This window comes from Diuraphis noxia, unplaced genomic scaffold, assembly GCF_037042655.1.
Source record: "Diuraphis noxia isolate RWA-SAM2 unplaced genomic scaffold, SU_Dnox_SAM2 contig0004, whole genome shotgun sequence".
In the NCBI taxonomy this organism is placed as follows: Eukaryota; Metazoa; Arthropoda; class Insecta; order Hemiptera; family Aphididae; genus Diuraphis; species Diuraphis noxia.
This window is the reverse complement of record NW_028301714.1, coordinates 27,525,740-27,551,582: the sequence shown is the minus strand read 5'-3', so window position 1 is coordinate 27,551,582 and position 25,843 is coordinate 27,525,740. Positions and strand designations below refer to the sequence as shown.

Genomic DNA, 25,843 nt, shown 5'->3' with positions numbered 1-25,843 from the left:
GTCATTGTTTCTTTTTCTAAATTAATATCCTGGAAATCGAATGATGACTGTCAGATAAATGATATTGTGTACCCAAAATATGACTAAATGTATTGAAAGAAAAAATACGTTGTAAGAATCATTTAAAATGTTTGTTTAATAGAACTTATGTAGTTACGTTTAAATATCTTTTAAACTATTTTAATGTTATGTTATTGAAAAATGAAAATGCATTTAACTGTTGCCACAGACTTAGCTTTGGTATAATATGAAATACATGTACAAAATTTTCAATAATTCGATACGTATCGACTAAGTACATATCGCTTGTATGATGAACATTAAACGTATAACTTCTTGAACACTCAAAATTAAATCAATACACTCCAATTTCTTCCTTGAAAATCTTGAATCATATTTCCTTATACTATGGAGCATGGTTGAAATATAATAAAGGATTACTCTAGTTTCTACTCTTTAGGGTTCGACAATCGACATCGATATCATAGATATTATCTTTAATATATAATATATCTATAATAAATAATTTTATAATCCTTATGTCGAATTTCGATGGTCGATTCACGATCCACTCGATCCAGTCGATCCTCTCGAGAAAAATAAATTTTTTGATTAGTGAATAATGATTATGCGAACCGTTGACAGTTTGTAGTAGGGATGGGCATGAAATCCGAATATCTGAATTATCCGAATATCCGGATATCCAAATCCGGATTTGAATCAAATTCTTATCCGGATTTCCCGAATTATCCGGATTTATGGATTTGCTTTTTATGTGACTTCAGACTTACAAATATTTTTAATGTATGGTAAAATAAATAATTTTATTATAATGAAAATTTAAAAAAATGTTATATTATATCAAAGTTCGTATCATAATAATCGTTCGAAATGTATACATTTCAAATAGACAAGTATAGTGTATACCCAATTAATTAATCTTTACTGCATGACCTTCGGATGGTTATTGAAAAAGGATTTTTGAAGATAAATGTAAACATCCGTTAACTTGGGGATAATAGCGTCTTAGGTCTATGCGGTCGGGTAGCTTAGTGGTAGAGCAATCGCCCGGCAAGCGAGAGACCTGGGTTCGATTCCCGGTCCGGCGGCTAGATTTTTGACGTTATTTTCCCCGGGAGAAGTTAACATAAGTTAAATTTATCTTACAACATTAATTGTTTACTCGGACATGTTCTTTTACAATTATCAAATAAAAATTATCAAGTGGAGAGTGGAGACATATTTGTAGGAATAGTATTTCTGTTGCATCAAACGTGTTAACATTGAGTAATTTTACTATAATAATTTTACTTGAATAATCCGGATAATCCGTGAAATCCGGATTTGACAAATCCGAATAATTCGGATTTTTGAAATCCGGATATGCCCACCACTAGTTTGTAGTTATGAGATAAGGTTTTAAAGATTTTGATAATAATACGTTAACGGACGTTTATTTTCTCCACTTGTTGCACTACCTTCAGTACCTTTTATGAGTTCTATGGCTTATGATATTGTTGACTGTGGTAGTGTAATCTTCGTCCTCGTTTTCGTAGTTTACGACTGTTTTGCTGCGCTGAAGTCATAAACCTTGTTTAATTTTTATTTTTTTTAAATGGTACGTTTTTATTTCTGTTGGCATAGATCGAATTTCATTTATTTTTTCATTTTGCAGGGTGACTCAGAATTTAAACAGAATTTGAACAATGAAGATGAACAACAGTACTTGGACCATATAAAAAAAATATTAGAAAAAGGACACAAAAAAATGGACAGAACTAGAGTTGGCACACTTTCATTGTTCGGCGCTCAAATGCGTTACAATTTAATGGATGGTAATATTTATAAATACAATATGATTTAGATAGTTATCAACGAATATTTCAGAATATTTTATCAAAATGTTTGATTCTAATTACTTAGGTGTTTTTCCACTGTTGACAACAAAAAGGGTGTTTTGGCGTGGTGTCGTTGAAGAATTATTATGGTTTATTAAAGGATCAACAAATTCTAAAGAATTATCTGAAAAAGATGTAAAAGTTTGGGATGCTAACAGCACACGTTCATATTTAGACTCAATTGGACTTACCAATCGTGAAGAAGGTAATCTGGAAGTTTATGATTACATAAATGTAGACACATACAAATGTTTTGTGAATAATGATGATTTAATATAAACGACAATATATCTACCATTTGTATGATCATGATTTATGTAAAGATATTTCCTTACACTGATTAATATTATACAGTACTTTTACAAATTTTATTAACTCAAAAAAACATTAAGGTGACTTGGGACCCGTTTATGGATTTCAATGGCGACATTACGGTGCTGAGTATGTAGATGTACACACAGATTACTCAGGGAAAGGCATTGATCAACTTCAAAACGTCATCAATACAATCAAAACTAACCCTGATGACAGGCGAATGCTTATGATTGCATGGAATCCATGCGATGTACCTAAAATGGCCTTACCACCATGTCATTGTCTGGTACAGTTTTTTGTCGCCGATGGGTATTTGTCCTGTCAAATGTACCAACGATCGGCTGACATGGGTCTAGGGGTACCCTTCAATATTGCCAGTTATTCATTACTTACATACATGATAGCCCATGTCACCGGATTGAAAGTAAATATCAAGCAGTATTTGATAAATTAAATATACAATCACTTTTTTTATAGTAACTTGCTGAGGTCAGATTTAAATATGTATTTGTTTAATGGATCTATTATCAGTCACTAAATCATTTTTTTAAATTTTATGTTGATGCAACCCATAATTATTTTTGTTGATAGTTTGATACTACAATGATATCATACCTATCATAAATTACATAATTAATTAGTTTATTTTATTTTATTGTTTTTAAAAATAGCCAGGTGAATTTATTCACACATTGGGCGATAGTCACGTCTATCTGAATCATATTGATGCACTCAAAATACAACTTCAAAGGAAACCTAAACAATTTCCCACACTAACTATCAATAGAGAAGTCAAAAGAATAGATGATTTCAATTTTAGTGACTTTACATTAAATGGTTATGTTCCGTACCCAAAAATATCAATGGATATGGCTGTATAAAGAGGATAGTATGGAATATACATGCATGAAATCAACATATATTTTAATAAAATAGTTTATATTGATTAATTTAAGTTGAATATATGCATACATAATATTTGTTCAAATAACAGTTGAACAACGTATACATAGTAATTAAAAATTTATATGAGACGTTCACAGCTTTTAAATAATTAAAAAAAATAAAATTTAAGCATTTGAGCAGTACTAATCTTGGCATATTTTTTTTTTAGTTATAGATAATGTTAACCAATAACATAATATGAGAACTGTTAAAATAAGGTTTGTATATAGTATATACACACAAATATCATATGTATACAATATATATATTTGTTAATGTATATAAAATAATTTTTACTTAAAAAATGCGAAACATTTCATTTTTTTTTAAAAGTCTTATTATATTTTTATAAAACTAGTCATACTTATAGAACTAGTTAGTATGTAACAAAAAATATATATTGTCATGATAAAACAATAAAATATAAACTGTACACTTTATATAACAGACACCTGATCATGACATAATGTAACTTGGATTTTGCAAAATTTCATTTGACAAAACAAAAAAAAAAAAATTAAATAGGTTTCTTAATTACTAACTTTATGTTGAAATCATAATTTTATTATAACCTTTATATTACATCTATGTAATTAAAGGTATATTTAAAAATATTTATTATTAAAATAATATTTGTAACAAAATTAAAAATTATTATATCCAATGTTCAATAATGTAACAAGTTGAGTCTCAAATCACCAAATTTATAATCACAATATATCACTTTCCATATTGGTTTGCGACTGATCAGTGTCCTAAAAAAATAAAAATAACACTATACAGTATACATATCACAAGAAATTAAATATGCAACCACAAAACTACAAACCTGAAATTTAATTTTAATATTTATCTAAACATACTTATTATAGTTACAACTTTTTATATTACTTTAAACTATCAAAATTGTATTGTATGATACAATCTAAACTTTTTTTACTGAATACTTACTTGGATTTCCGGTTGGGTTTGCTGTGATGTAGAAAAGGGATTTAAAACATTAGGTTGGATTTGCATAGGGGAACCCAAATTAATGCTTTCGACCAACTGCCTTGATAATTCATTTTGAAATGAATCATTGTCTTCTACTTGGACTAAAGTCCAAATTGTATCTATATTAAATCAATATACTTTTTTAATGTTGAATATTTAATAATAATACACAAAAATCTATTAAATAAAATTTTGTATGAATATTAAAATTCCAAAATCAAACATTCAGAGCTTATCAGTTTAAGTAGATTTTTTTAGTTTTTCAAAAAATAATTTAGTATCAGATGATGAGTCAACAATTTTCATTTTACAAAATGTTTTAGATTTAATATTTTAATGATCACAAAATTTCAGTCTGGACATTGTGTTATAGGTAATAATATTATGATATAAATGATTCTTTCGGTCAAGGTATCAAATAACAGTTACATGTGTTTAATGTCTTTGAATTAATTTTTTTTTCCCTTCGTATTTTATTATATAATTCTAATAATTTATATTAATAAGATAAAGCAAAACAAATATATTCACCTCCAAAATATGTTCCTGTTGGCAACATCATACGCCATTTAGATTGGTATGATCCTGGTTTAGAAGGTGTTATAAAATCAGTGCTCAGTGTCATGGTACACCCGGGTTCGAGAGTTGTTGTTGGCAACGAAGTGTAAACAGAAATGGAGTCGCCTCCATTGAACTGAAGAGTACAACCAGGTGGCCACTTCATGCGACCATTGTTCTTAACTTCCCAGGATTTGGTGAACCTGTAGTGAACACAACAGAGCAAATGAAGACACGGGGTAAGAGTATAAAATAAAATATAAACAATGATGATTGTTTGGTTCATTAACTGTTGCTGTCGCAACACACTCATTACCGTAGGTTTGGTGGCAACTGCAGGACATTTTCACTGTTTTCATCTCTGACCAAAGACATGGACGGTATCGCACTTTCATTGTTAACATCAAAATATGTGCCAATAGCCCTGTGCATATTCCTAAAACATAATGTTACTCTATTTTAATGATTAAAAAATATTATCTGCAGGGCATTTTGCGGTTGTTCAGGGCAAGCATTGAGAATGATCTTAACGTGTAAGTTGTTATAAAGTCTCAAGAATCATTAACATAATTGAGGTTTTGTCTATAAGGTGAATAACCCATTAAATAAAATAAGAATTTTATGAATTATTAAACAATTAAATAAAGCTACAATAAGTAGGGTAGTCATATTTTAATTTACTAAAACCAGAACAAAATTTGTACCAATTCTCTACAGCCAACTAGATTATGACTCACAATGTTTAGCATTCTAAAAAACGTTTGTAAGGCAAAAACTAACTCAACAGTACAAACTGAAATGAGCAACCAATGGCAAAATTATCAAATAGTGATAAGTGAATTTAAAAAATGTCGATTTTCAAAAGGAAAACAATTAAATATTCATTAACAATAGTAGCCGCTGGGTAATAAAAATAATTTAAAAATAGATTTGGTCAATCAAATAAATAACTCGATAAATAATCAAAATAATATTTTTTTTTTATTACAAAAAATGTTTGATAAAAGACAAAATCAATATAGATTATTGAAGTTTGATTCCGGACATTGCCTGTCAGTAAATATTTCATCGGTAAAATGGGACACTATATTTAAGACCAGGACATGTGGCCTAACCCTAACTGTAAGAACTCTTAGGAATCGCTCAATGAACGAAACGTCATATCGCAATTCAATTTCACTTATTAACACGATAACGTTAATATTAGAAACACACACTTAATGACAAAAAGTCGAATTTGTAGGGATCAAGAGTAGCAAACCTTTTAATATCAAAGTGTCTTAATTTTATTCGCTATGCATATTAAGACCTTTTAGTTCTTGCTCATTTCTACGGACGATTTGAAATGAAAATGATATATTCAAACACTAAAAATAAGACGTATGTTGTGCATCTAGTTAGTGTTGCGGCTTCATGGTTATTCTTTTTTGCACGTTCGTGAGTTCCTCTGATAAAGCATGTGCACGCGGAGCCATCCCTGCTATAGACGTTTGTAAACATTTCCATTTTTCACTTACCAGTCGTTCATCTCCAGAAAGAACACCGCTGCGGACTCGGTTAGCTGATCGCCGATCAGTTCTCGCAAACCTTTAACCAAATTCTCCTTGTCCGTCGTACACAGACAATTGAACTGGCGCAAGAGGTTCTGGTCTAGCGGGTCGTTGTCCACATCCATTTTCGGTGATGTCGACACGGCTGGACGAAACGATAATTCACGGGAAGCGTTTGGAAAAATTATATTTAGGTCACACGAAAACGCATTAAGCGATTATTTTTTTGAGATTACGCTGTTCCTCTGAGCTCTGATATTTATTATTTTGTTATTATTATTATTATTAGTAGTAGTAGCGGAGTCGATTGATAAAGTGATTGTGCGCGATTGTGAATGGTGATACCACATAATTGATACACACGACACAACATACATACTTTACTTACTTCTTATGATTTTTTTACGTTATATGCGTTATACTGTAGTAGTTTAATCTCTTTTCTATGAGTAGTATAAATGTCTATGGTTATATTGTTCCCAGTTGTCCGGTAGATTTCGCTCGCGTCTTCTGTAAATAATATAATATTAAATCACAATGTAGAAATTAAAGAATGAGAAGATTGAAGATTTTCATTTTTCTCTTCAATTCTTCATGACTTCATCGGACTATGGGAGACTATTCTTTAATCTATGTCGGAGACCGGAGTCTGCCGAGTACGGGACATAAATCGTATTATCGTAAATTTGTAATTCGCCCAATTACTTATTGACAATAAGGCAATAACATTTTATCCTATGATCACGGTCTTAGAATTTAATCTATTCTGTGTTAGAACGTCCAAGCCGTTAGGGTTTTCTCTATTAATTATTATTATTAGGCTGTATCTGTATCTTGATTCACGGGGCACAGAATAGATGAAAATAGAAAAATAGAAATTTGAAATTTGGTCGTATCTCTAGCGTAGATCAAACTGAATCTAGGACAAAATATCCAACGGAATAATTATATAAATGTAGTTAATATATTATTATATAATTAAATATATATATGTATAATTTTTAAATTTTTAGAAAATAGTGTAGGTAGTAATTTTTTTTAGCAAATTATTCCTATATTCATAAAAACAAATTGTTTTACATTTTATTTTATATTATTTGACTAATGTTTGTGCAGTATATTTTGTGATATTATTATACTACTAACGTAATTTATATATTTAGGAGTTAATTTTATTAGAAAATAAAGTGTAATATACTAATTTACGTAAAATTTGGATATTTTGACCGTTGGATATTTTGTCCTTGGATATTTTGTCCGTGGATATTTTGTCCTTGGATATTTTGACCGATTACCGATCAAACTAGTATAATATTTGAACTTTCAATATTATTATATTTTTATATTTTATTCTTTGTATACGTATTTTTATACCTACTTTAATTATTTCAAATCCCGTTGGGGGTTTTTAATAATGAATAATGATCATAGGCGTGCGCAGGGGGTATCGGGTATGATGGGTATGCACTATGCACTATGCAGCTGCATACCCTGAAGTTCTGTGAAGGGCGAACATCGACTTTGGAAAATTGAAACATCCAGTTATCAGTTATCAACTACCAAGTATTTGCGAAATACATACTTCTTGTATTATGGTATTTATTACAATATTTTTTTAATTAAACAGTAGGTTTTTTCAATATTTGTGAATTGAGTATACATATTATCAGAATTTTACGAGCTTAAAATAACTTTCAGGGCGCGCCATTGTCAGCCTTCTGCATATCCTGAAAAAGAGGCCTGCGCACGCCTATGATAATGATTTGAGTTTCGTCTACAGATCATAATCTACAACCGTAATTCCAATTATTCCAAGTTCCCAGCCTATGCCTAGGTGATGTATTTACATTATTCAATAATCGTTATTGTTATTGACTAATTTAATGTCTCAGGGCTTCGGGATAATTAACTAAAAATAGGATAGTCCTGTACTCCTGTCGGATTGAATATTGTTTAGTGTTTGTGAATTGGGAATATTATTTAGTAAATAATTGTTATTTATTATAAATTATAATACAGAATTGACCAAAAAAGCCTTAAATTACCTAATAATACAAATTTTAAATGCATTTATTGAAGTTAATTTTTTAATAATGTTAAGCTTAAGACATAGCTATAATATCTAAGTTTGATTTTATTATTCTTTAACGCATAGCAATATATTTTATATTTGCATATACTTCAAAAAGCACAGTAACTCTGTATACATTAATTCAGGAAAATCGTGATGATGAATTAATGAAATATTCAGCTATTTCTATCCATTGAACGACAGACTATATAATAACCATAATATAAATATATTATATAGTACAATTCAATGATATATTAAATCTATTCTGTGGTTCAATTTTGAATTTTCTATCATGAAAGCACAATCTCTATACTCTACATCGTGATTCGTGATGGAAGCATTGAAAATTTGAACATATTTTAAATGATAAATTACGATAATGGATATCGTCGATATAGATAATTGGCCGGCGATAACGATAAGCAAATAAGCAATGGGCGCAGAAGTTCTGTCCACGACTACTACCCCGCTGGTCAACGCAGGTGACGTCAAGTCGCCATCTTTATCTTATCTGGGAGTTTCCACTATGCGTATCATTATTCATTCCAACAGAATCCGAAAAAGTAAAAAAATTAAAACTAAACTATGTTCGTAATAAAAAAAAACAATAATTACTTATTGTTAATATAATTTTTTTTCTTTTATCTACTCGGACCAATACTGATTACATATTTGCTATTTAGTATATTATTTTATTTTATTACTATGTGACCGATGATTTCGCATTATAACGATCGATGTAATAATATTATTGTTGTTGTGGCTCCCTATTGCCGTGTAAATAACTGTGGACTGTGATCACGACTCATCAAAACGACGGGCTTCTAACTTAAGTCATGTCTCGGCTAGCGGATTATTTCGTGGTCGTAGGCTATGACCACGAAAAAGAACGTAAGAAATCCTTTGTGTTAATTTAATTATACATTATGACACTATATTCTTCACTCAATGATTTATGCTCTATGATTGTATGTCGTTAAAATATATTGTTTTGTTAACACATATCATTTTGCGTAATGGTCGTTTAGCGAAAAATGATGTATTTTGCGAAAGCTTATACAATATAAATTTGAATACCGCCCGTAATTTAAGCGTCCCATATTTTAATTTCTTTTCTACAATTTTTTTAACAGGTAGCGGGACCAGTAAAGGTATGATTATCCAGAGATTTCCAGAAAAAGACTGGAATGACACTCCTTTTATTGACGGAATTGAATGGGTAATTACTAATTTATATCCAGATTTATTAAAATGATTTTTTTCATTAATCCCTAAAATGGAAAGATTAATTAAATTTAATACCGAGTATTTAAAATTGTACTATTTTTATAGTTTTGTCAACCTCAAGGGTGGTCTTTGTCATCGGAACGACAAGAACCTAGGTTTTTTGTGTTTGTTCTTACTGATGTAGAGGCTGAAAGACATTATTGTGCTTGTTTATGCTTTAATGAAACAGTGTCAATTACACCTAGTAAACCTGTTGATGAGGCAAGTAAAACTGATTATATTTTTAACCAATATATAATTATTTAGTTTATCTTATACTAATACTTAAATATGGTTTTATTTTTTAACTAATGATAATTTTTTTTTTGAATATTATGAATTAATTATAATTTGTAATTAAAATAAATCTTAATAATATATTAGTGAAGTTATCTCACTAAATTGAGATAATAGTTTGGTTATAAAAGATAAACAAATTATATTTTGGCTTTTATTGATTTTATAGTTATTAGTTCATATAATATATATTTTTTATATTTATGTTAACAATGTACAAAATATGATTAAATTGAATATTGTTGTAGAAACTAAATTAATGAATATGTAATACAATTTAAAAAAACATTTGAATTAATTAAGAGAATAATATCAACAGTAAAATTATGTTTAATAATGGTTTGAAATATTCTAATTTTTGGTATGTGACATGTGTAGGAAGAGGATGGTGTTGTAGAAAACATAGCACTTTCAAGAAACAATCATACAAATCAAAGACAACATCACAGCATCATGTATGCACCAAAATGTCTAGTTTTGGTTTCGAGATTAGATTATATCGAAACATTCCGAGTAATATAATTTTAAATACTTATTTAATTTATTGTATTAATATTAATAATAATTGTATGAAATATTTTCAGAATTGTTTAGGTATTATTTACACTGTTTATGTAGAAAATGTAGAAACTCCTATAGAAACATTAGTAGGAAATATGTTGGGTTGTGTTCAAGTTCCTCAGCCAGGAGGACCTCAAGTACGCTTTAGCATAGGTGCCGGGGATAGACAAGCATTACAACCTCCATTATCTCAAACATTGCCCGTAACCAAAAATGCAGTTTATTTATTATTTCAAGAACTTGGTAATTAATTTTTTTTTTAACTACATTTAATGTATATAATATTATGTTTACTCCAATTTAAAATTTTTGAAATTTCTGTTTAGGAATTCATAATGTTGTTGTATTATTCTGTGCTATTATGACTGAACAAAAAGTACTGATGACTTCTAGAAGTTATAGTAGACTCACTGAAGGTTGTTCTGCTCTAATATCTCTTATGTATCCATTCAAATATAGCCATGTTTATATACCATTGTTACCTGCGGGTTTAGTTGAAGTATTGTCCACTCCTACACCATTTCTAATGGGTGTACATGCTTCTCTTAAAACTGATGTTTCTGAACAAGTAAGCATACTAAATTAATTAGAGTTTTAAGTTTACATTTATAAACTATACATTTGCATTATGGTGGCATGTAGATGGATGTGATAGTAGCTGATTTGGATGGTGGCAGTATTCTGGTACCTGACGGTATAAGTTTACCTTTATTGCCTGAGCCACTATTAACACAAACTCAAGATTGTTTAAGTCTAGTGTTACAACCAGAATTGTGTTGTGCAGACCATGCATTCCCTCCGACTTCTAATACTGTTCAACCACCACCTCCTACGCTCATTGATAAAGAAGTGAGAGCTGTTTTTATGAGAACATTTGCTCAATTACTTCAAGGTTATCGTTGTTGTTTGACTATTATACGAATACATCCGAAACCAGTCATCACATTTCATAAAGTAAATCATTAAAAAATAAGTTACATTAACAAGAATTCACAAAAAAAAAAAAAAATAATAATAATAATTAAAATAATTAATTTCTAGGCTGCATTTTTAGGCGAAAGATGTTTAATAGATGATGAGTTCACTACTAGAGTGTTAGACTGTATGTTTTTTAATAGTTTTGTTACGGAAAGAGGTCCAGCTTGGCGTTCTTGTGATCAATGGGATGAGTTATATTGCAATATGAATGAATTACTTCGAACTGAGGCGTTAGATGATGGTCGTTTAGTTCTTACTCATATCCAGGTATGTTATGTATTTGATATGCATGGTAACCTTAATTTTTTTCTTAAATAGGACATTCATTCAAATTTTGATTTTTAGAATTTTTTTAATTAGTTCTAATGACCATTTTTCAAATTTCTAATGTTTTTTGTACCACATAAAGAGTGTCCTATTATAGCAATACAAACTTCTATTTTTCAAATGAGATCCCATATTTTTAACTGTAAATTATTATCGGATATTTTTTGTGAACATTTTAATAAATCGAAATCGAAATCTAATCTGTAGTTTCTTAGTTGTTAAAATATTTACACCTAGGATAATAATACTTAAAAATGATTTTACAAAAATAAAAACTAATTGTAATATTAGATGTATATTTATTATACGTTTATCATTTTTACAAATTATTTGTTTTGATAAATCAATAGTAATTAATAACTTTTTTAATTGTCTAGGCCCCTATATTTAGCTAACCCATTACTATAGACTAAGTGATACAAAAAATTTCAAAGATTCAAAAATATAGTATTCAAGTGTATTTAAAAATTCCAAAATTCATAATTTGAATATATGTTTATTTAAGTATAAAAGTAGGGTGGGCATGCTTAAAGCCACTTTGTAAATTTGTAATCTCATTATGTTTACTAATTAATAATACAAGATTCAGATCATTTTTAGGTAAGAAGTAATATTGATTCCATAAATATTACAAATTTATTATATTAAAATTTGATGTTTTGTTTTTAAGATTTTTCAATTTACGAATTTATTTAATATTAGTTGTTAATAATACATATATTTGAATATTTGAAAATTAAACTCCAGTAAAATGTGTCATTTATTGTGTTATACATTTGACTTGATCATTCATAATGTCTTAGGAATTAGCTCAAGCATTATACTTAAATGAAAATCCCAATCCACAACCATATGTTCAAAAAATCTTGAAACCTCCAGAAGGGGCATTTACTAGAATTCATCAACCTCCATTTCCAAAACTTGATGCCAATTGTGTTCAGACAATTATTGATGACGGTTTAATTAAACATAATTTGAACTCAAAGTTAGTATTTTGCTAATTTATATTCTAATTAGTTTTAATTGTTATTATTATCATATATTATTACAGGCTTTCATCAATTAAACCAACACCACCTCGTATAGTACCTATGGGACCGCCAATAACAAATTCTAATGATCTAAGAACAACTGTCAGTAATTCTGCTAGGAGATTAGAAGTAAGTTGTATGATCATTAAAAACATTAGTTTATAAAATTATATGCATAAATTTAATTCTAATTTTAGGTACTTCGTAACTGTGTAAATTGTATTTTTGAAAATAAGATCTCGGATGCACGTAAAACATTTCCAGCTGTGTTAAGAGCATTAAAATGTAGGGCTGCAAGATTAGCTTTATGCACAGAACTTGCCCAACATGTTCAAGGAAATAAAGCTATGCTTGAACATCAACAATTTGATTTAGTTGTACGATTAATGAATTGTGCATTACAGGTATGATTTTTAAAATTTAAAGTAGTGTGTATACCAAATAGTTTATTTAATGTAAATATTAATAAGAAATTTATCGCTTTGCTGATGTTTTATATGTTAAACATTTTTGTTATAAATATTAATTTGAAGAGCTATGAATATTAAAATAAAATTGAAAGATTTAGAGTTTAAACAAAACTACTTTTATTTGGATGGTAAAATTTATTTATTTAAGTTTTTGGTTTATTGCTTAAAAGTATGTAATATTAGTTTAAATTCATATATACAGTGTGCTTACGATTAAAGGTAACACTTCATATCTCAGGTGGATGACTTAAAATAGAGTTATATAGGGAGTACTTAAAAACATATTTTCAGATAAATTTCAAATTTTTAACACTATTAGTGTACATATATTTGAATTTATGCATAATTTGTGTTAAATGAAATTTTCATTTATAACTACTGAAATTAATAATATTTGTGTGAAATAATTGAACATTATTTTTAGTGTATGATATTTTGTCAACTGTATTAATAAAATGTATAACAAAAGTTATGATGATAATAGTAATATTAATATTAAGTATAGTAAAAAATAAAATGTATTAACTAAATTAAACTTTGTACAATTCACAAGATAAATTTAGTTAATACAATTTATTTTTTATTACAATATTAAGAATGCCATTAACACTATAAATATTTTGTTATACATATAATTAATACAGTAAGTTGACAAAATATTGTACATTAAAAATAATGTTTAATTATTTCACACATATTTCATTATTTCTAGTAATTATAAATCAAAATTTAATTTAATATAAATTATGCCTAATTCCAAATTTTGGCTTATTCTTAACTTGGTTAGTTTTGAAAATAGAAAAAATATCTTTTCCATAAAAAAAATGTAAGTTGTATTCCGTTTGCTGAATAACTATAACTAAAAAGTGAAAATATGTATTTAGGTACTCCTTATCACCTCCTGAAAACCCCATTTCAATACAACGCTATCCACTTGAGATATTTAGTATTACCTTAATTTGTGAGCACACTGTGTATATATATTTATATTGTTTAAATGTATTACAAATAATTGATTACTAAACATTATTCAAGAATATTTTGTATTACTTAAAAATCAATTAATAATTTAATATCAGGATGGCTCACCTATGGACGAATTTGGTATAGCAGCAGCTCTCTTGCCTTTAGCAACAGCATTTTGCCGTAAACTTTGTACTGGAGTGATTCAATTTGCATACACATGTATTCAAGTAATCTTATTATTTAATACTATAATATTGTTATGTTTATTTATGATATAAGCTATGTGTTAATTGGTTATAATTCATTGTGTAATATAGGATCACCTAGTTTGGAAAAATCAATTATTTTGGGAATCTGCCTATTATTTAGATGTTCAAAGGGACATCAAATCTCTTTATTCCGACAATAATCTCTCAAATCATAAAAGATCTTCATCAATGAATCTATCTAGTCCCCGTGAAAATCATGTAATATAATATAATAGTGATCTGAATATGTTTTTGTTGAAACTGATGACTCATTATCTATTTTAGAATAAAGATAATATTTTAAATGACAGATTTAGTCGTTCACAAGAACTATCTGCTTTAGAAATAGCAGCTGAACAAATGAGGTTACGTCCATCTAACAATTCTGGTAATGATAAATTTATAAGTAATACTTATGATGAATATTTATTTATAATTGAATTGATTTATATTTTTGTTAAGATAAACTTAAGGAATATATATCAAGTGAAGAATCAACACTGTACAGTCAAGCTATTCATTATGCTAATCGTATGGTGTATTTACTTGTTCCGTTAGATGTAGGAGGAAATAATATTAAGAGTTCTTCAAATCATCAATCATCAAACAAAAATATTGATGATGAAAGAACATCTAACAGTATAACAAATAGGTATTCATTTTAAAATGTTATTTTTGTTTTTATTAGGTAGCTATATTGAATATTTTAGATTCTGAGCGGAGCGATGAATGTATTGATTTTACCATGATGTGTGTTTTTTTTTTTGTGTGTGTCATCACGTTTTGGGGCAGTAAACGTGCTTCGATTTTTGGCTTCAGTACCTCGTTCGATCAGAAAGTGCATCTAGTTAGTACTTTGAGGGTCAAAAGTAAAAAATTCTTAATAGTTTTCTAAATAATCGAGAAAAACAAACTAAAAATTAAGGGAAAGACGGGAAATTTTACTCACAATCAGTTTTCGACAAAATCGATTTTGGTTTTTGATGTAACTTTAAAACAAATGACCATAGATACATGAAATTTTTACGCAATGTTTATTTAAGTATATTATATCCACCATGCAATTTTCAAAAATTTTCAACTTAAGTTGAACTATTCATAAGTATTTGCAATTTTCGATCATTATTAGTTTTTTTTAATTTAATATCGATAATAATTTATTTGTTACGCAGAAAAGCTTGAAAATTTAATACAAGGCTCTTAACATATTGTTACAATAGCAGTTGAAAAATAAAAGAAATAGATAGTCACATTTTATTTTTTAAGCATTCAAAATTTGAATATTGACAAAATATGTAAAAATTACAAAAATTCACAAATTATTTTAAGCTAGAAATTCATAAAAAATTTCCTTTTTAAATCTAAGATTTGAAAATTTAATACAAGATTCCTTAAAAGTTTTTCAATCTTTATCACAAATTAAAAGTCCGCCGGAAATTCAAATTAAATTTTTATGAGCATTTGAAATTAAAATTTTTACAACATTGGATTTTCACTTTTAGCGATTTCTTTATTTTGGTGTAACTCTAAAACAAATGACCGCAGATACTTGATATTTTGACTGAATGTTTATATAGGCATTTTCTATATTTGAAATTTTCAAAATATTAAGAATTGTTTTGAGCTGTTTACTGACATTTTAATTTTTCAACTTTTTTGGTTTTTTTTCTATAAATATCGATAAAAATGTATGTGTTCTTAGCTTGAAAAGCTTGAAAATTTAATACAAGAATTCTAACACATTTTAACAATAGCAGTTGAAAAATAAAATAAATTCATAGTCACAATTTTTTCTACTAGTATTCAAAGTTTGAATTTTGACAACATACGTAAAAATCACGAAAATTCTCAAATTATTTTAAGCTAGAAATTCATTAAATTTTTCTTTTTAAATCTAAGATTTAAAAATTTTTAATAATCCATAATATATCCTAGACAGATAAACCGTCTTCGCTCAGAATCATTTTTCATATACAATGATATAATATCATTGGATTCAAATTTAATTCCATTACATCCATCCATTACAGTAACCCACTTGTAACCTATAGGTTACAGTATACTGTACAGCGGAGCGACATCCACGACTTACCCGCCTTTTTTTCATTTTTTCTTTAGTGCCGTTGACAGGTCAGGTAGTGTATGTGAATCTGATGTTGAAAGTGGTTTTGCTGAACCAGAACCTAATGAAATTGGCAACAAGGTCATTAAAATGGTTAGTCGTTTTGTTGATAAAGTGTGTACTGAAGGAGAAGTTAGTGAAGAACACATTCGTGCATTACATCAAATGATTCCAGGCGTGGTTCATATACATATTGAAACATTAGATGGTGTCAATAGAGAGTCCAAGCGATTACCACCCATACAAAAAGTAATATTAAATAATTTAAATAAACTGTATTAATTGTAATAAAATACTATACTATTATTAATAAATTGTTTTAAATATTTAGCCTAAAATATTGACACCCAATATGCTACCAGGAGAAGAACCACTGATGGATGGTTTAAGAGTTTATTTGCTACCAGATGGAAGAGAAGAAGGATTAGGAGGATTAGTTGGTGGACCACCTCTGTTACCTGCAGAAGGAGCTATTTTTATTACAAATTATCGTATAGTATTTAAAGGAACTCCTTTGGATCCTTTTGCTTGTGAACAAATTGTAGTTAGATCATTTCCTGTTACGTCGTTAACCAAAGAAAAACGTATAACAGTTCAATATTTGGCCCACTTAGACCAATGGTTACAAGAAGGTCATCAATTTAGGTCTTGCACATTCCAGGTAAGATATTATTGATGAAATATTGGACTTGAATTACACAATGTTTATAACCTTAATACATTCTAGTTAATCAAAGTGGCATTTGATGAAGAAGTAAATGCTGAAGATATAGAATGTTTCCGAAAATTTATACACAAAGTACGACATCCTCCAAATGTATTTAATCACTTTGCATTTACAGGCCAAATTCCAATTTATGAAATGCCAATGACAAATGATAAAGAAAAAAATGCCACCCTCAAGTGAGTTTTGATTTCATTTTTACACATTATATTTTATGAGTGATTTTGATTTTTTTTGTTTTTGTTAGGGGCTTTGCAAAAAAAACTTTGATGAAAACTGCTCGTAAAGCAGGTTTCAAGCAAAAGAGTTCGTCCAAACGTCATAAATATGTTTTACCTAACATATCAAATAGTTCAATAAACAAGGCTAACAAATACATGACTACTCCCGGTCGGATGACCCTTCCTCCATTTAACAATCTTGATGACTTATCTGGTATGTCAAATTATTCTCAATAATGAGTTTTTCATTATTGTATGCTTTTTATATTATTAAAAATTTTCATTCAAATTTTGTATTTAAAAAATTTCTGTTCTAAAATAATTTATTAATAAATAATGCTTAATGTATAAAATCATAATTTAATACAATTTATTGAATATATATATTTTTAAAAACCATTTTGTTAACATACATTGAAAAATGTGATGCTTCAAGTATCTGCCTAATCTTTTAGTCATACAAATTTAATTTGTATTAACGTTAATATTTTTTTTTCTAGTAAATGAATTAGATATTAATGTGCTAAATACCTCTAACATTGTTTCTAATGTTTCTGATCCGAAAACATTGGAACGTGTAACCGAAAGGAGTTATGTACGGGATTGGATTCGACTAGGCCTCGCACCAAAAAATACTAGTTCAAATAATATTGGGCAGAAAAATAATAATAAAGAGCCGTTTAAAATCACCACACTAAATTCAGCATATTTAATGTGCCGCAGGTAAATATTGTTTGATTTGTATTGATGAAATGATTATGAGTAGTTCTATATACATTAAAAACTTTTTGTTTAATATAATTTTAGTTATCCTGCTCTCTGGGTGGTTCCATCAATTATTTCAGATGACAGCATTCGAAGGTTTTATCGAAATTATCGTCATAGTAGAGTTCCAATTATCACATGGCGCCATCAGCGAACATCGGCATTATTATTACGTGGTTCGGGGTATCATGGAAAAAATCTTATTGGGATGCTGAAATCAACTCATCCATCATCAACAGGTATTTTTTTCATTAATGTATTATGTATTTATCTTTTTGAAAAATGTTTAATTTAAATATTGTAATTGTATATCCTTTTATTTCTAGGTACATTGAATTCAGAGAGCAATTCTTCTGTAGAGCAAGAAAGATACTTATCAGCTATTGTTGCTTCTACTCCTTTATCAACTCTTCGTAATAGTGGTGCTGCTTGGGGATTATCGGATAGCAGCCTTAGTATAAATTCACTTTTGTTGGCTGCAGATGAAGATATTCTTTCACCAGATATTTCACGCAGGTATTATAAATAGTTAAATTAACCACAATTTAAAAAAATATATATTTTCCAAAAATGAATAAGTATGATACTTTATGGAAATTAATATCATAATGTTAATACCATTTACATAATATAGGGGCCCAATGCGTTCTAGTGGTGGCAATAAACAATTTGGACGCTGGGGCTCATTAAAAGAAAAACGTAACATTAGTACTTCATCAAATAATAGTTACTCTTCATCTATGTTTCAAAGTCAACAATATGGTCGTATGTCGATGGCTGATCCCGATTCAAATTCAGATAGTCCACATGAATTTCATAGAGCTGCTTTGTACATACTTGGTGATAAAACCCAAATGAAGGTAATTAAATTAAACAGAAAATCAAAATATTAGTGTAACATTTATTGTCAGTTTTCAATTAAAAATAATTTATATTTTTATAGGGTATGAAAGGTGATTCTATCATGAAAATTGATTTTATCCCAATTGAGTATGCTGACATTCGTCATAGTAAGACTTCGTTTAAAAAACTTATGCGAGCATGTGTACCAAGTTCTACTAGTAATGAGCCAGAACATTCTTTTTACAAGTAAGTACAATGTGTAATTTATTTATTGATACAAATTCTAAGTTGAAGTGCTCGTGGTGTATACAGTATAATAGTAGTTCTATTTGAAAGATCTTGTTTTCTACTAGTGATATAAAATCATTAATTTTTCATCACTGAGCATTCAGACTCCTTAAAATTTTCTGTAGATTTGATTAGAAATATTTAGAATACATACAAATTATTCGTTGTCTATTTATCAAATAAACCACTCTTATACAGCATTTATTCTTCAGTTGAAAAAAAAATTTAAGTTAATATATTGTTCCGGGCATTATTTTATTTTATGAATCTAGTTAGTCATTATGAAATTTTGTCTTTTGACTACTTCACTTGCTAAAATTATTACTTAATTGTAGTATTAATACAAATTTTGAGCAGTTCAATTTTAGTACTTGTGACCATGCAATGTACAATTATTGTTCATAGCCTTGCTCTGGTTGTGAATTGGTTTTTTAACAAAAATAAATTTTAAAATATTACAGTAAAGACCGAACAATTAGTTTCACAGATATATTTCTATTTCCTGGTTATGATCATCAGTTTTTTGGCGGCAAGAATGTTCACTGGTCTAGAACTTTCTTGTGAAAATAAGACTTCAAAATTGGTTTAGTGGTTTTTTAGACTATCAACAACTAACAAAATAAATGCTGTTTCATTATATATTACTGTATGTTTAAACATCTATCAAATAATAAATACCAGAGTATTATTTATTAGTGGTATAGATAAAGATAAATATTTATATGTTAATTGCTATAAAAGGCAAGGTATTTAAGGAAATATTTCGAATATTATGTTAAACGTAATAATGACATTTCATAACTTAAGTTTTCAACAAAATATGTGAAACAGATTTAGACATTATCAGAATAAAATTTTATCTAAGTTACCATTGTAAAAATGTATTCCAAATGAAAATTTTGTAATAATTGGATACCTAATATCTTAGATTGAAAAACAAACAAAAATATAAAATTTGATTTCAATTTACAAAAATTTAAAAATCAATGTAACCATACTTTTATGAGATCCTGAGCACCTCTACTTCTATCTTTCTTTAATCATTTTTTATATCTTGACAAAAATGTATTTTTTATTTTAATTAAAAAATGTACTTCACCAGAAGTTATATCATATGTATATATATAAAAAAACAGTTATTTTGCTTGCTCCATTTTAATTTACTATCATGTAACTTTATTACTGATGTCAATCTAGAGTATAAATGAAAATAATAGTGATATGTTGAATTTAGATTAAAAAAAAATTATTTTTCCGTTGATTTAGAATGATTGAAAGTTCAGACTGGTTACAACAATTACGAAACATTATGCAATTGTCTGGGGCTATAGTAGATTTGATTGATGTGCAAGGTTCATCAGTCATGTTATGTTTAGAAGAAGGATGGGACATAACTTGTCAACTGTCATCAATTGCACAATTATGCATGGACCCATATTATCGCACAATCGAAGGTTTCCGGGTGTTGGTTGAAAAAGAATGGCTTGCATTTGGTCACCGGTTCAGTCATCGCAGTAATCTAGCCACTGCATCCCAAGCTTCTGGGTTTGCACCAACCTTCTTACAGTTTCTTGATATTGTCCATCAAATCCATGGCCAGTTCCCATTATCATTTGAATTCAATGATTACTATTTGAGATTTTTGGCATATCACTCAGTGTCTTGTCGATTCCGAACGTTTTTGTTGGACTGTGAACTGGAAAGAGTAGAATGTGGAGTGGCTGCTGTTGAAGACAAACGAGGATCACTTACATCACACCACAAAAGCGTTGACACTGGTTCAGACGATGATATTGTTTATCCGGGTATTATTATTTTTATTATTATTTTTATCCAAAATTTGTAAATGTTTTCACATTTAATGTTTATTATGAATTGTAGGAGGCCGTCTAGCCGGTAACAATGTCTCGTCTCACTATGTACCAAATTTGGGACAATCTGTGTTTGATTATATTGAAAAACATAATGCACGTACATCAATATTTTACAACTTCATGTACATGCCAAATATTGAGCAACCGGTACATTAACATTTTTGGCCATGGCAAATTTATTACCCTATTAAATCAAAAAAAATAATTCTATTGTTCAATTTTTTTATTTACTTGTTATTTAGGTCCTTAGACCACAATCCTCATTGCCTAATTTGAATGTTTGGCAATATTATTTAAATGAAGAATTGGCTCACGGACCCAGCTACGATTTGGAAATAATTCAGATGGATATGCAACAAGAAGAAGAAGCTGAAGCTGCAGACGGTATTTCTATCAAAAACCAACGGAAAGTCATAACAACTGGGTATTGGTTTTCAGATTTTTTTTCATCTTTTAATCAATCATCATTAGATTAAAATTTAAAATTATTATTTACATTTCATATCCTTTTTTGTTGTTATTCATCAGGTATAATATAGTAGAACGATATATGCCAGATGCATTTAAATATTTATTGGATGACATTCATAAATTAGAAACTGAGCTAGGCCTTTTGCCTCAAAAATGGAAGGTTCTCTGGGATAAATTAGAAATTCCGGTTACTGCAGAATCGTTAAAGGTATAAATTATTTATAAGAAAAGCTTTATTTAATTCAAATCCATTATTTTCTCTTTAGAGACACGCTTCGTTTAGTACACAACTGGTCAGATATCACGGGCGGTTGTTGCACAAACGATCCACCATTGAAATTCTCATGCGTGGCAAAGCAAGTAACACTTCATCTACAAACACGGATACGAATCCACCTCATTCTCATCCACATCGCTTTGAAAAGTATAACTTTACCACTCCTACCTACTGTGATTTTTGTTCTAGTCTTCTCTGGGGACCCGTAAAGGTAAATAAAATGATTATTTTCAGTTTGTAAAAATACATTTATGAATGTTTGCAAAAGAAATATATATTATTTTCTTTTTAAGATTGTAATTCGTTGATGTTTATTTTTATTATTGGTGTATGCATAACAAAGTAAATTAATATTTGTAAATTGGTTAGGATATAGGAAGTGTGTGGTTCATGCAAATGTAATAGTATTGTTATTTGTCCCTACCTCAATAAAAGATCTGGATTTTATATCAAAACCAAAGTATCATATATTTATATTTTGCTTGAGTTTCATTTAAGTATTTGTATTAAAAAATCTTCAAATGGAATTTTTTGTTTTTAACTAAAGATCATTTCATAAACATCTTAACATTTGGATGCATGACATATTTTAACATATTTAGCATCAAATTTTTGAATTTTTCTCTATCTAATATTTATTTTTGTACTTCAATTGTACATATCATTTGAATATTGCCATAATTATTTTATCACAAAGCAAAATAATCAGTAGTGTATAACAAGTATAAATCAATTAATTTTTATAATTATAATGTTATATTAAATTTGAACTGATGATATAATTTTAATTAAATCATTGAATTCATAGAAATATTCATTTTTTTTTAACTTTTTATAAAAAGGCACGAAGTTATTGAATACAATTATTTATTTATTAATTGAAAAATTCAACAGGCCTTTAAAAAGTATATAATATAACAGTGAATTAAATTTTTTAATTTTTATATATTTTAAGATTTGAATTTCTAAATAATTTCTTTTCTTGTTTTTTATTATATCATATTAGCACATATTAGCAAATAAATCAATTTGTTTTACAATCAGTTGGTGTTGTTATTCTGTATTTAAAAAAAATAATTTTTTTAAGGTTTTTTTTTTAATTTGCCTTTTATTAAAAAATAATTATAGCAAAATTTTTTTTAAGGTTATGTATTGCAACATAATTCATTAAACCCACAGATCTAGTTAGTATAATTATGATACAATTGTTATACTTTAATGATAGTAAAGTAAAGTAATAATATAGTTATTATGTCTAAATCAAATTATTATATCTATTTGTCTTCTAAACTTTCAGACTGGTATGAGATGTTGCGATTGTGGTTATAGTTGTCACGAAAAATGTTCAGAAAATGTACCTAAAAGCTGTACTAAATATAAGGCTGTTGCAGACCGAACGTTAACTAATCAAAATGCTAACAGAACATGTGGTGAAACAACTTCAGTGAATTCAAGTGAGTCATATTTCAATCTTATTAATTTATCTTATGAATTATTAAGTCATTATTCAACCGATGTAATGTTGTAGATATGAATGGTATTCATCAGCAATATTATGAACAATTCTCATCCAATGTTGCCGAGAACAGGACTCATGAAGGTTACTTATACAAACGTGGAGCTCTTTTGAAAGCATGGAAACAACGTTGGTTTGTTTTGGATTCAATAAAACATCAATTGAGGTACTATGATTCTATGGATGATTCACATTGCAAGGGATATATAGGTAAACATACTATAATATCTTATACTTTAAGAACTGTGTTCTTCTTAATAATATTTTAAGTGATAAGATCACAAAAACAACATCCTTTAAACACATCGTATTTTATCAGAATGAAATTAATTTTGATAATTAGGAGATTAAGCTCTAATCAAACCAAAAATTATGCTCTGATAAATATGTGCTCATGCATAAAAAATACTTAAATATTATTTTAAAAATTAAATTTTAACCAAAATTAAATTATTTAAAAAAGTTATCATATGATATGTTTAGGAAAAACTTTTTCTCATTATGTTCATGTTCGTTTTATATTAATAAGCCACAAAAATGGTCAAACAAAAATTAAGATAGTTAACAATCTAAAATAAGTATAAGTAAAAATGAATTATTCGATTATATAAAATACATAATATATTGTGATTAAACTACTATAGTATTACATAGACATTTTTTTTTTTTTTTTAACCAGTCAATAAATATTTTCCTAAGTACTTTTTTGCTTAAGTTGTGTTTATGTATTAAAACATTCAATATGACTTTATAATTGTATTCTACTATAAATGTTCATTTTTTAATTCACAAATTAACATGCTCATTCAGCAGAACACGATAGCAATGAATATATATTCAAATACATACTAATTAGTATCAGTTTCTGATATTATTAAAATTTCATTAGTTATGTTATAATTATTATTTTATGTTTAATTTTATTCATATTTTGTCAGGTTACTTACATAGTTATTAGCAATATATTATTTATTAATAATTAATCTAACTTAGATCTTGCTGAAGTAATGTCTGTGTCTCAAGCCAACCCAACACCTGGCGCACCTAAAAAAACTGATGACAAATCTTTCTTTGATGTATGTAATTTTTATTGTTTTCTTACTAAATGTATTTTATTTAGAAAACAACGTTTTTTTTATTGTATCTATAGCTGCGTACAAACAGAAGAACATACAATTTTTCTGCTAGTGATATGACTACCGCCCAAGAATGGATAGAAAAAGTCCAAGCTTGTTTGCAATAATCAAATGTTTTAAAAAAAAAAAAGTTTAAAATACATACATTTCTTATCTGTTGTTAAAGTTAATTTATTTATTTTCCATTAAGATATTATTTTCTTTTTTTATGTATTTAATGAAATTTTTTGGTTTTCCAAATCACTGAAGTGAAAATAATATGTATTAGTAGTCTTATCGTTAAATTGAAACAAAATGTGATAGTTTTGTATGTTGTAACTATTTATTTTTCACTTCTTTTTTTTTTGTTTTTATTACTACTACTATTATTATTACTACTTTATGCCTATGTGTTGTAATATTATGATTTATTATTATATTTATATACTAAATAACAGGCTTGAGGGTCTTTCCAAAACAGGCGATAATTTATTAACTTATCAAATATAAAATTAACTGTAAAAGTTTAAAATTGATGTTCAAGATACAAATTAAACCTAGGAAAATAATTTTATATTTGTTACTATATATATATTTCATGACATATTGTCAGTTCTTTGTAGATATAAGTTGTTACGATTATTTTTGTTCATTAGTTATCAGTTGACATTTTTTTTTTTTAATTTTGTATTTAATGTTACACAAACTATTATTAATTAAAATATTTGTCGTAAACAGTTTTTACTTTTTTGTATGTTTGTTATAATATTTTTTTGGAAAGCTCTTGAGGGAATATAAACTTAATACATTTTAATTATTACTCGAAAGTTACCAATATTTGACGTATATACATTTTTTTTTAAAATATATTTTTATCTTAGTTTAAAAGCTGTACATTATTTGTTAAAAATATACAATTTTATTTTCAATTTTAATTTGTTTGATCAATTGCTAGAAAAACATTATTCTGTTGGTTTATTGAATAAAAATATCAAAACTATTCAAATTTGTCCATAAATCACTGCTCTTTCATGAATAGTTGTAAAAAAATAAAATTGTAATTTTTTAATTTTTTAATAACAATTATCAATTAAATAAAGCTGAAAAATTAGTTCTTTGTATGTAAAAAAAAAAGTGAATAACTAACAGG

At 27.6% G+C, this 25,843-nt stretch overlaps 3 protein-coding genes and 1 non-coding gene across 6 annotated transcripts; 3 read left to right on the top strand and 1 right to left on the bottom strand.

Annotated features, from left to right (window-relative positions):
• Nucleotides 1-1,038: 1,038 nt before the first annotated feature.
• Nucleotides 1,039-1,111, top strand: TRNAA-GGC (transfer RNA alanine (anticodon GGC)). The gene has a single exon. It is a non-coding gene; the product is annotated as a tRNA-Ala (tRNA).
• Nucleotides 1,112-1,308: 197 nt separating this feature from the next.
• Nucleotides 1,309-3,305, top strand: Ts (Thymidylate synthase). The gene is made up of 5 exons (XM_015511438.2): nucleotides 1,309-1,618; nucleotides 1,676-1,835; nucleotides 1,924-2,103; nucleotides 2,291-2,637; nucleotides 2,885-3,305. Exons 1-5 carry the CDS (start codon nucleotides 1,616-1,618, stop codon nucleotides 3,092-3,094), a joined length of 900 nt encoding a protein of 299 aa, XP_015366924.1. The 5' UTR covers nucleotides 1,309-1,615; the 3' UTR covers nucleotides 3,095-3,305.
• A 99-nt stretch (nucleotides 3,306-3,404) lies between these two features.
• Nucleotides 3,405-6,565, bottom strand: LOC107163841 (protein ILRUN). Its single transcript, XM_015511437.2, has 5 exons — nucleotides 6,227-6,565; nucleotides 5,026-5,145; nucleotides 4,683-4,912; nucleotides 4,110-4,270; nucleotides 3,405-3,913 (listed from the first exon to the last, which is right to left on the bottom strand). Exons 1-5 carry the CDS (start codon nucleotides 6,382-6,384, stop codon nucleotides 3,869-3,871), a joined length of 714 nt encoding a protein of 237 aa, XP_015366923.1. The 5' UTR covers nucleotides 6,385-6,565; the 3' UTR covers nucleotides 3,405-3,868.
• A 2,305-nt stretch (nucleotides 6,566-8,870) lies between these two features.
• On the top strand, nucleotides 8,871-25,623 carry Sbf (SET domain binding factor). 3 transcript variants are annotated; one of them, XM_089228020.1, is made up of 33 exons: nucleotides 8,871-9,224; nucleotides 9,467-9,552; nucleotides 9,666-9,821; nucleotides 10,275-10,409; nucleotides 10,481-10,700; nucleotides 10,784-11,025; nucleotides 11,100-11,411; nucleotides 11,499-11,702; nucleotides 12,566-12,747; nucleotides 12,814-12,922; nucleotides 12,991-13,197; nucleotides 14,343-14,456; nucleotides 14,547-14,696; nucleotides 14,763-14,865; nucleotides 14,940-15,129; nucleotides 16,596-16,848; nucleotides 16,931-17,260; nucleotides 17,327-17,502; nucleotides 17,571-17,758; nucleotides 18,045-18,267; nucleotides 18,352-18,548; nucleotides 18,636-18,825; nucleotides 19,061-19,169; nucleotides 19,253-19,398; nucleotides 20,707-21,245; nucleotides 21,322-21,461; nucleotides 21,557-21,738; nucleotides 21,843-21,993; nucleotides 22,052-22,273; nucleotides 23,360-23,516; nucleotides 23,591-23,788; nucleotides 24,572-24,654; nucleotides 24,729-25,623. In XM_089228020.1, exons 1-33 carry the CDS (start codon nucleotides 9,170-9,172, stop codon nucleotides 24,819-24,821), a joined length of 6,042 nt encoding a protein of 2,013 aa, XP_089084146.1. In that variant the 5' UTR covers nucleotides 8,871-9,169; the 3' UTR covers nucleotides 24,822-25,623. The 3 variants fall into 3 exon arrangements, with proteins under 3 accessions (XP_089084146.1, XP_089084144.1, XP_089084145.1); XM_089228018.1 differs by having other exon boundaries at nucleotides 18,944-19,169; XM_089228019.1 differs by having other exon boundaries at nucleotides 9,666-9,825; nucleotides 10,279-10,409; nucleotides 18,944-19,169.
• The last annotated feature ends 220 nt before the right edge of the window (nucleotides 25,624-25,843 follow it).

Bases quoted from the DNA above. Each gene is read 5' to 3' on its own strand.
- Ts (XM_015511438.2), top strand. The intron at 2,104-2,290 runs GTAATCTGGAAG...AAAAACATTAAG, and splicing joins ACTTACCAATCGTGAAGAAG to GTGACTTGGGACCCGTTTAT. The intron at 2,638-2,884 runs GTAAATATCAAG...TTTTAAAAATAG, and splicing joins CCCATGTCACCGGATTGAAA to CCAGGTGAATTTATTCACAC.
- LOC107163841 (XM_015511437.2), bottom strand. From the start codon at position 6,384: ATGGATGTGGACAACGACCCGCTAGACCAGAACCTCTTGCGCCAGTTC. The intron at 5,146-6,226 runs GTAAGTGAAAAA...ATTATGTTTTAG, and splicing joins TTTCTGGAGATGAACGACTG to GAATATGCACAGGGCTATTG. The intron at 4,271-4,682 runs GTGAATATATTT...GATTTAATATAG, and splicing joins AACAGGAACATATTTTGGAG to ATACAATTTGGACTTTAGTC.
- Sbf (XM_089228018.1), top strand. From the start codon at position 9,170: ATGTCTCGGCTAGCGGATTATTTCGTGGTCGTAGGCTATGACCACGAA. The intron at 11,703-12,565 runs GTATGTTATGTA...ATAATGTCTTAG, and splicing joins TAGTTCTTACTCATATCCAG to GAATTAGCTCAAGCATTATA. The intron at 21,462-21,556 runs GTACATTAACAT...CTTGTTATTTAG, and splicing joins TGCCAAATATTGAGCAACCG to GTCCTTAGACCACAATCCTC.